General features: G+C 35.4%; 1 protein-coding gene across 8 annotated transcripts; it reads right to left on the reverse strand.

The window, feature by feature from the left end:
- Positions 1-109: 109 nt before the first annotated feature.
- LOC109007580 (protein DEFECTIVE IN MERISTEM SILENCING 3-like) lies at positions 110-8,050 on the reverse strand. Of its 8 annotated transcripts, none has more exons than XM_035686518.1 (9): positions 7,924-8,050; positions 3,810-3,953; positions 3,288-3,402; positions 2,522-2,750; positions 2,065-2,256; positions 1,656-1,976; positions 985-1,210; positions 475-523; positions 110-352 (listed from the first exon to the last, which is right to left on the reverse strand). In XM_035686518.1, the coding sequence occupies exons 1-8, from the start codon at positions 7,942-7,944 to the stop codon at positions 482-484; spliced, it is 1,290 nt and encodes a 429-aa protein (XP_035542411.1). In that variant the 5' UTR covers positions 7,945-8,050; the 3' UTR covers positions 110-352; positions 475-481. The 8 variants fall into 8 exon arrangements, with proteins under 8 accessions (XP_035542411.1, XP_035542409.1, XP_035542410.1 ...); XM_035686516.1 differs by having other exon boundaries at positions 2,059-2,256; XM_035686517.1 differs by having other exon boundaries at positions 141-352; positions 439-523.
- Positions 8,051-10,112: the final 2,062 nt, after the last annotated feature.

The raw sequence follows: 10,112 nt of genomic DNA on the forward strand, positions 1-10,112 counted from the left end.
TAGGGTGCCAACAATATCATGAAAAATCTTAATAAGACTGCAAGACTAGTTAAATGCACCGATAAACTCTACCTTATGTAGAACCATGAATCATGCAAAGTGATGAGTATAATGCAAGCATCTTGCCAAAGAGATGTAAAACCAACTAATGGTCAGTGGTTTTCTTTGGTTTTTTTGGGACAGAAGTTTGATCTTCAACAGTTTAACCATTCATTACAATGTACCCATGAGCATCTTGAGTTCCAAGGGGTTTCACTCATCCAAATGTGCTTTTGCAGCATCAGAAATTGAAGAAGCAAATCCTCTCACTGGCCTCCAAAAAGGATGCCTTTCCCTTCCCACTACATTTTTCCTGCTTTCAAAACCAGAAAAAGCAGAAAGCATGGATCTCGGTCAGAGCTCAAGCTGACAGAGATACTTTAATGGCTACTTCATTACCTCACATTGGTACTAATTTTAGGACAGATGTTCGACCTATACATCATCTTGGGGTGAATCTCTCTGGAGCTGCCTGACTTTGATGCTGCGCATATATCAAGACCAAAATCTTTTAGAAGTCATCCACAAATGTAGAAACACACCAGTCAACTATATAGAACACTTACCCAGAAAATAATAATAATAATAATAAATAAATAAATAAATAAAGAGAACACTTAAGTCGTGGACAGATGACCACTTACCAGAAGAATTTTTACAAAAATAAAAAAAAAAAGTGGGATGATGAGAGCATTCGATGCTAATCTATAACACCTATGGGAAATCTAGTTTTTTCGAATGCGAGTCACAACCCCACAAGGTTAAGAAATCAAATAAAACTTAGTGAGAACATCTTTTAATAAAGCATCTGTCAAGGGTCGTTCATCACTTATGTCTACTAGTCAAAATAACAAAAGAAGTTACTTCCATGTGTTTTTGATAAGTAGTTACTTCCATATGTAAGCCACAAATACTTGTCAATTGAGATCCATTCAAGGCAATTACCTGAGTTGCATATGATGAGCTTTCAGCAAGGAACTTGAGAAACTCTTGCTTCTTTTTTTCAAAATTGGACTTTTCTAAGTCCAAGATTGCTTGTTCTCTCTTCATATCCTCCAGCATCTTATCTTTTTTCCATTTCATCTCCTTGACCAGTCTATCAGCCTCATTGTAGTTTTCAGGTACAGTTGATGTTACCAAGGGCTTTGGGAATTTCACACCAACATCTTCCCTAACAACAGACAGGTTTATTGTACGACTGAAAAATACAATAGAAAAAAACAACTGAACACAGAACTAATCACTAATTCATCAAGGAATATCAAATCCACTCAAGTTGGTTTAGTGATTCTTATTTGCTAGTAAAAAGATCAAAGATTTCAGTCAAAAGCACAGTTTCTTGTATTATTTATAATTGTGCGGTTAATCCTTTCTTTCTCACTCCTACTTCTGATCGCTGGTGAAAGAAGAGAGAGAAAATCAATTGAAGGCAACACTGAAGAAAGGAAAGCTATTTAATCTTTCAATGTAAAACTGTGTGATACAGAGGCATCTGCATTACATGAATACTGCAAATATCTTATCAAGCAAATCATCAAGTTTGCAAGAGAAAGATTGTCCCAATGGAATAAATGATGATAAATTTGCATTTCGCTTGTGGTAGCAGAGCTTCTTACCGATTCCCTAGGGAAAAAACACCAGTACTCCGAATCATCCCTCCATCTAAAGAAAGGGCTCCGTCACTTATACAAGGAAGAGCAAGGACCATCTCTGCCCTCGTTTTATAAACTTGCAGGCGCGAGAAGAGATTATAAAATAGTGTCTCCCTGAGGCCATACCCACTGGCAGTGAGACAAAACAAGTTTGTGCTATCCACATTGATCATATTCACAGCAAACCCAAGAAACCCAGGTGGGCACTCCCCATTAGGTAATCTTGGCTTTATTAGATCCAGCCTTCTTTGAGGGTCATCAGCTACAAACTCACCTGCATATGGTCTGTGAAAGAGGCAAAAAGTTTTTTAGAAGGTTTACAAAATACAAGTCAGATTGTCAAACAAAAAGACAGCATAAGAGAGACCCATGCATTAAATTATCAAGACAAATAACAAGAAATCGGCCATCCAAAGTTCTCCCAATGGAAGCACCAAGCCCATGAAGACCAGAACTTGTATTTATGCAGCCTTCCTTGTCATAAGTTTCTAGAGCTTTGACACCTTCATAAGTCTTGCAGACAATTGCCAGCATAGTCTCAACTCCTAAGTACTCTGCAAAAAGCCTGCAGACCAAATAAGTTGAAAGACAATTATGTCAAGCATAGTGAGAGAATGTTAATAGTCCTGTCATGATGTCCCTCAATTAGGATACCCCATTCCCGACCAGGTAAGCAAACAGGGCACCTCAAGTTTCAATGATGAAGGCTAATAGAAGATGACAGTCTATTTTGGATGCGATCGTAATCATTAAACCTCGAATGCAGCTAATGATGAGATCATGAATAATGCAGAATACCAGAAACGGAGAAAATGCAAAGTCAAGCAAACCTGCTAAGATTATCATCATCTAATCTTCCAAGTGTAGCAACAACGCCAAGCACATCCTTGGTCAATGGAAGATGGGAAGCCTGAGTACCATGCCGAGTTTTCAATTGACACAGAATTCCAGCAGCAGACTTTTCATGCCGTAGAATCTGTTCAGTTGTTTGCTCCTCAGGCTGAGGTTGGGAGTTGTTCTCATTTTCAGTCTTAGGAATGCTTGAAGAATGACTTTTGACTAAAATTTAAACGAGATAAAACTTGTAAGTAATCAAATATGGAAAAAAGAGTCAAAGCCATAGACATTTTAAAATTTTAAAATTTATTCCTATCCAAGGTGGATTACATAACAGGAAATCAAAACTTTGATGCCCTTCATTATTGAGTTCGCTACAACTCCCACAAACCTCTTCACTAATTTCCCTTCTAGTTAATCGTATGTAAAGATGCTAAGAATGACGTGATTTTTTTTATTGGAATGACATATAATCATACGCCATTCTTAGCATCTTTATATATGATTACCCCGCATATCTTCTTAGACAACCAAAAATTACACCCAAGTGAGATATGCTTGATCTAATGTTTAACAGCATCTAACTAAAAGTTATATTTATTACACCATGACAGTTGTAATTATATCCCAGATAAGCAGAATCTAACTAAGGTCTAATAAAGTGGTCATTTCCCATGTCATCTGGATTCATTTACTTGTTTAAGATGGATTTGCACTGTATTGACAGTGGCATCTATTAAAAATAAGAAAAGATCATACCTTGCAAATCGAGAATGGAGTCATCTAATTTGCTTTTCTGAGTTTTGAGAAATTTTAAATTCTCCTCATGCTCTTTGATTTTCATCCCTAGCATATGTAGATCATCTTGAAGTTTCTGCATAAATTAGGTATCATGAACTTAGTTTGCTTAATTTACCAAAGAAAAAAGAAAGTTTCATTTGTTTGTTACATTGCCACCTGATGAAGCAGTAAGAAATGACAAACAACACGAACTTGTTTTTTTATTTTGATAGGTGAATGATCATGCACCTGCATGGGATTGAAGTTCTGGCCTCCCCCCCCATCCCTTTTTTTTTTTCTTTTTTTTTTTTTTTTTTGGGGGGGGGAAGCAGAGATGTCATTTATTTGAGGATCATCTACCATGAACTAAGGAATAGAGAAAACCTAGCATCTTCGCCATCACTCATTTCTTAATGAGCTCCATAAAAGATCAATTGTTTCTACTAATTAGACACAGAAAACAAACATTTTAAACCAACTCCGCAGTATAAAATTCACAACCTTGGAATAGTATATGATAGTTTCCGCATGCGCAAATCCTCCATTTTGCATTTCATCCCTCACAACTATACTGGTCTCATTTTGATCAACTTGCGTCAGTGCTGATGAATCTTTGACAGATAATGCCCTTGTTTGAAATGAAATCTGCAAAGAGAGGGATAGTGACATTATTTGAAAAGCATAAACAACAGCCTCTTGTACAAAGATTTGTCCCTCATTTTCAATATTTTTGTTTGACACATGCAGAAAAGATACTTTTGTATGCATATTTGGGGGGAGGGGAAGAAAAAAAGGAAGAAGCTGGTCTTAATGCAAAAGAGTGGATAGCTATTGTTTACTACAATATTACTTTTTTATTTTTTCAATTGCCTATTTAGAAACACTTTTCTTATTACCTTTCAAAGAACATGACAAATCACCAGCCAGGCAAAAAGTAGAGATTCTACCATTTCTAACCATAACTCTGAGAAGCTTTTTAAGGAATCAGAAGGAATAGCAGACTTTTAAAACAGCAAAGTACATGCAATCTGGCACAACTTTCTGAATAATTAGCTTTTGGCTCTGTACAGCACTTCAACTACTTTTATAGAGTTTCCATTACAGGTAGATCAAAATTTAGACTTTCACAACAATGGTGAAAATCTTGCCTTTCACTATTAATTTTGGCTTTATTATTATTTCTGTAATTTCCACAAGCTGAATTGCAGAGAAGTTTAATATTACAGGAATATTTCAAGCAGAATAGGGTGGTGGGAAGCAACACGAATGTTTTCAAATCCCTTGAGGTTAACGCCCTCTCGTACCATTCCATGAACGACAATTTATAGCCAAAATCTTCTCAACTAAATAAGTTCCTTTAAAGAAGAGAACAAGCTTGATATTACATTAATAATGCATTACCTGTTAACTGGATTGAATTACAAGATCTCTCTAAATCAAGCCATTTACAGCAATAGAATCTGTCTAAATAAGGAAGCTATGACTAATTACAAGATCTGTCTAAATAAAGAAGCTATGACTAATTACAAGATATGTAAAGCTATAGATACATGCCATATATGACTAAGTACAAGAAAGGGAAGTCGTATGCTATCTGTCCAGCACATATCCCACTGACATTACCTTGACTTGTAAAAAAAAAAAATAATGCATTACCTTGCCATCAGAAATTCAACTATTCCTTGTTAACCAGTTAATTGTGCTTTTGTGTTATGATCTCTACTAAGCGCAGCAACAACGCACTGTCAAATTAATATCCACTTCTTATCATGTCACTTGTCAGTGCCAAAAAGTGAGTTTTCCTGGTTTAGAACTAACCGGCAAAAAATCCCTACTTTTTTTTTTTATATAAGTAAAAATTTTATTCATCAAATGCAATAGACGAACCCCATGTACACAGGATGTATACAAAAGAAACGCCTAAATATATTCTAATACTAGAAAAAGGAGGAAAAAAACTCATGGACAGCCACTCCATTAAGTACAATAGCTGAAAACCAATTAAACAAGGAACACATAAAAATTTCCAGAGTTCTTCTACATTGCATTCCCTATTTATTAAAACACCTCTCATTCCTTTCCAATCAAATGCACCACATAATGCACAAAGGAATCATCTTCCACGCGGCTGCCACTTGAGAGCAAGTATGAAGTCTAATCCAACATGCGAGTAAATCTACCACTGATTTTGGCATAACCCAGGTCAGTCCGGATCTTCTAAACACACCATCCACTTTAGCCACATCACAATGTAGAAGTAGATGATCCACTGATTCCGCAGCTTTCTTGCACATGAAGCACCACTCCATAACAATCACAATGTAGAAGGCATTTAAAAACCCCAACTTTTTAATGCCTTTTACACCAAATAATGGATACATAATTCAAAAGAGTTCCTCTTCTAACTGGAAGTGGTGCAAACGTCATGTTCACACCAACTAATGAGATAATGACACATCAGCATAACTTTTATTTTCAAATAGACATTGCCGCACAGGATTTCTTCCCATTTCTAACAACAAAGATAGTAACCCTTCCCGCTAATATAGAAACCCATCTTTGTTCAGCCATTGTTGCCACCCAGCGAGCTCTACCACCAGTGATTTGTAGTCTACATTAAATGTTTATCTTACACAAATAGAAACTGCCACATTAAATGTTTATCTTACAAAAATCGCACGGTATTTTATAAATAGAAACTGCCACACAGCTCTTCACAAAAATCATAGCTCCGCCCAAAATTTTCCACACTAACATTGGAAAGAAATTTGGAGAAGATTTACGAAACCGGTAAATCACAATCGCAGCTCCATCCAAAATTGTTTTAGACTAAAGCAAATTTACATTGGGAAGAATATGCGGAGAAACCAGTGTTGGGTTGTGCTTTTGAGTGTAAGAGATTTCGTGCGGAGCAACCGAGGTTGGGTGGTGCATTGTGGGCTGAAAAAATTAATGTTCCAAAGTTCCTAAGTGGAGAGAGAGAGAGAGAGAGAGAGAGCAAATTTGTTGTAATTCACTTGTTTTTTCAATACTACACAAAATCCAATGAATCTCGGCCTAAACCACCACCTTTACATTTCCAACCTCCCGTAAAAAATTTAAATTTCCAACTGTGTTGGACTTCGACAGCCTTCCACTGCGATGGAGATCAACTTGGTGAGCAACAGGGGGCTTGAGGACAAAGAGAGCAACGGTGAGGCTTGAGAGAGCGACGGGGGGCAAAGAGAGAAGGGATAGTGAGGACGGAGAGAGAGAGAGAGAGAGAGAGAGAGAGAGAGAGAGAGAGGCTTGAGAAAAAGGAAAAAGGAAGGAAAGACGTAAGAGAAAAAGGAATTTTGTAACTTCGTTTTGGGTCTAAAGTAAGAATAATTAAACAATGACATGTCCCCTCCCAATGGATTGTGTAAAACTCACCAACACACTACATTCGGTTTGAAGGTTTTCCCAATTCAAAAGCATAACCGTTTTATATCACCAAAATTAACCAAAGAACTTCCATCTTCTATGAACACTAATTCAAAAGCTTAAAAGATAATTTTTTTTTTTTATTGGCACCAGGTGTCTGGGAACAGCGTCCCATCTAATCCCGGGGGTAACCAAGCCCTCGTCAAGGAGTTCCCGCCACTGCAACTCAGGTAATTCAAGGAGAAAATCCCACAATCCGTTGGCCTCTAAAAATTGTTTGCACCAAATGGGATTTGAACCTTTGACTTGGGACCTCCAAACCCAATGCCTTTACCACTTGAGCCAACCCCTAGGGGTTAGAAAAGCTTAAAATATATGAATCTGATACTCTCACTCTACCTCCCCCAAGCAAATTACACAAGGCACATGCCAGCTGTACACTAAAGACAACCATTTGAAGCCATTACAATAATTGCTTCTTTTTAAAGCAATTACAATAACTTCAACAACACAGTGCCAGAAGGGCATACTGACGTCCAAACTGATTTTTCTGTAACGAATATCGTTACCATTACAAACCTAATATAACAATTCGCTCCGGGTAGCCCGCAAATTTTGTCCACTATGCACTTACGTTTGATTTGTTTCCACAACTTTCCTTGTTGGGCATGAATCACGATCTGCTCCTATAAGAAGCAGTAGATGCCTTACGGCTGGGTATCAGTAAAATGGCAGAGTCCTTGAGCAAAACCTGGAGTCCAATTCCCTCGAAGCAATTGATTTATCCCTTTATATTCTTTATTTAGTGATTTTCAACCGACAGAAACTCTCGAGTTCATATCACTAACCATAATTTATGAGCTGTTCAAAACTACCCAGTGCAAAATTTAACTCCAAAATATAAATAATCGCTCTAAAAATATAAATATAAAAAACAGTTAAAAGCAAAAGACCGTATTGAAGTCCATAAACTTTTCTTGAACATTAAAGTTTCAAACAACCGTAAAGAAGGAAGCCAAGGCTAGCAATAGAAGCCCCAATTTCCCGTTTGGTTACTGAGAAAATGAGAGAGATTTCAAATAATGTAGCCATTGCTGTTAACAAGACGATTTCAAGTTTCTTTCTCCTTTATTCCTTCTCTTTTTTCTTTCCCACATTTCTCAGAACCAAACAGTCTGGGAAAAATTAGAAATGAAGAAAAGGAGCATACCTGGTTATTGGGTTGAAACATCGTTGAGGTTCACTCGCTCCCTCCGTCTCTCTCCCCCTCCCTCGCAATTTTGCGTACCTACTAGGGGATTCAGCTTGCCTCCAGTGACTTCTAATATATAGTATTTCTATTTTCTTTCTAATATAAGTTATAACGCGTATTGCAGAATAAAATAAATAAATAAAACCCCAATAAGGCAAAGATGTCGCGTTTCAAAGCTAATCTACAAAAACGACGCGGTTTTGAATATGATATTAGGCTGGAGTCTCTCCTTCGCAAGTCTTCTTTTAGTTTTTGTTTGGATCGTGAGATGAAATTATAAAATTTAAAATTTAAATAAAATATTATTAAAATATTATTTTTTAATATTATTATTATTATTATTTTATAATTTGAAAAAAATAAATTATTTATTATATTTTGTATGAAAATTTTAAAAAGTTGTAATGATGAGATAAAAACACTTTCATTATCTAAAGGCGCTAAAGATTCTCTTTTTTGTTAAAATTAGGGATAAGCAATGGGATCCCGCACCTCATTGCCCTGCCCCCCGCATAGTAGGGCAAGCAACCCCGCCTTGCCCATGAAGGGGCAGGGCCCCTGCAAGGCAAGACATCGACGGGAGCAAGGGGCAGATGGCCCCAACGAGGCCCCACCCCATCCCCCACCTAGCACCTAATTTTTTATTTTATGTAAATATATATTTAACTATACATATTTGTAAATATTTATTATCTTTACTATATATAAATATAGTAATATGTATTAAGTAGAATTTTTACTTAATATTTTGTGTAAGTTGTAGTGTAGTAAGGTGACCTATTTATAGATTATCTTCATAATACAAGTATTACACTTAAGTAATATGAGACTATTTTATTGTCTTGGCAGGATTACTAAACTACAACTTACACAAAATATATACTAGTAAATTTAAAAACTACATAATTTTTAAATTATAGTCATATTTACAAATTAAAATTTACAATTTAAGTCCAAAAATGTATTTTTGATCAATTTTTTATCCAAGAATAATTTTTGGACCTAGTAAATTGTAGTCCATTATTGAAGTGAACGGAGGGCGGGGTGGATTGAGAGTCTGCCCCCACCCCCAACACCGGGATGAGGTACCCCGCCCACCCCAAACCATTGTTTTAAATATGGGTGTAACCGGTCCAGTTCGGTTCAATTTTGGATAAAATCTAGGACCGAACCGGTATGTACCGGTTTTGTATTTTTCAAAACCGATTACGCATCGGTTACCCTCCTAAACCGGTACTTCCGATTTCCGGTCCGGTTTTGCGATTTTTTTAAAATGCAAGTTTCACAATTTGTCATTAAAAATTTGTTTATAAACAAAAAAAAAATTTTGATTTAAAAAAAACAGTTTTATACTTTTATTAATATATTAGACTATATAATAGTATTAATATTATACTATTTGTATAGTTATAAGTTATATATTAATATTAGTTATAAACTTTTAATAATTTAGTATTAACATTTTATGTAATAATTTATAAATTATAATAAGAAATTATTTTATATATGAATATATATAATTATATATATTATATATAAAAATTTCACATAAAAATTTATAATTACACATTATATATAAAACTTATATATATTAATATTTTATATATATATAAAATATTTTATATAAAACTTATATATAAAAATATATTTTTTATTTTTTTTAATCAACCGGTCTGGTCCGGTCCTGTTCGGTCCAAAAATTCCGGAACTGGAACCGGTCAGTTTTTACATTTTAAAAACCGGTTCCGGACCGGACCGGCTCAAAACCGGTAAAACCGGTTCGGACCGATTTTCCGGTTTGAGTTTACACCCCTAGTTTTAAATATCATACCGTACCGGCCGGTATGGCCGATATATGCCGTACCAGTCACTAGTTTAGTACAGGTATTACATATATTTCATAACGACCCAAATATTGACGGTACCAATCGGTACTGTACCGGCCTATATTTCGGCTCGTACTGGCCAGTATTTCTGCATTTAATTTGTTTTTTTTTTTTCATTTTTTCAAACTATAAACTCATTTTTTATACCCTAATTTAGACTAGATTATTTATAATTTGTATATATACATTTATATATAATTTATTTATATATAAATTATTATTTTAGAATATAATCTATATATATAATTTATTCATATATCG

This window comes from Juglans regia, chromosome 16, assembly GCF_001411555.2.
Source record: "Juglans regia cultivar Chandler chromosome 16, Walnut 2.0, whole genome shotgun sequence".
Classification (NCBI taxonomy): Eukaryota; Viridiplantae; Streptophyta; class Magnoliopsida; order Fagales; family Juglandaceae; genus Juglans; species Juglans regia.

Bases quoted from the DNA above. Each gene is read 5' to 3' on its own strand.
- LOC109007580 (XM_035686516.1), bottom strand. From the start codon at position 7,944: ATGTTTCAACCCAATAACCAG. The intron at 3,954-7,923 runs GTATGCTCCTTT...CTCTCTTTGCAG, and splicing joins TGTTTCAACCCAATAACCAG to ATTTCATTTCAAACAAGGGC. The intron at 524-984 runs GTAATTGCCTTG...ATATATGCGCAG, and splicing joins GCTCATCATATGCAACTCAG to CATCAAAGTCAGGCAGCTCC.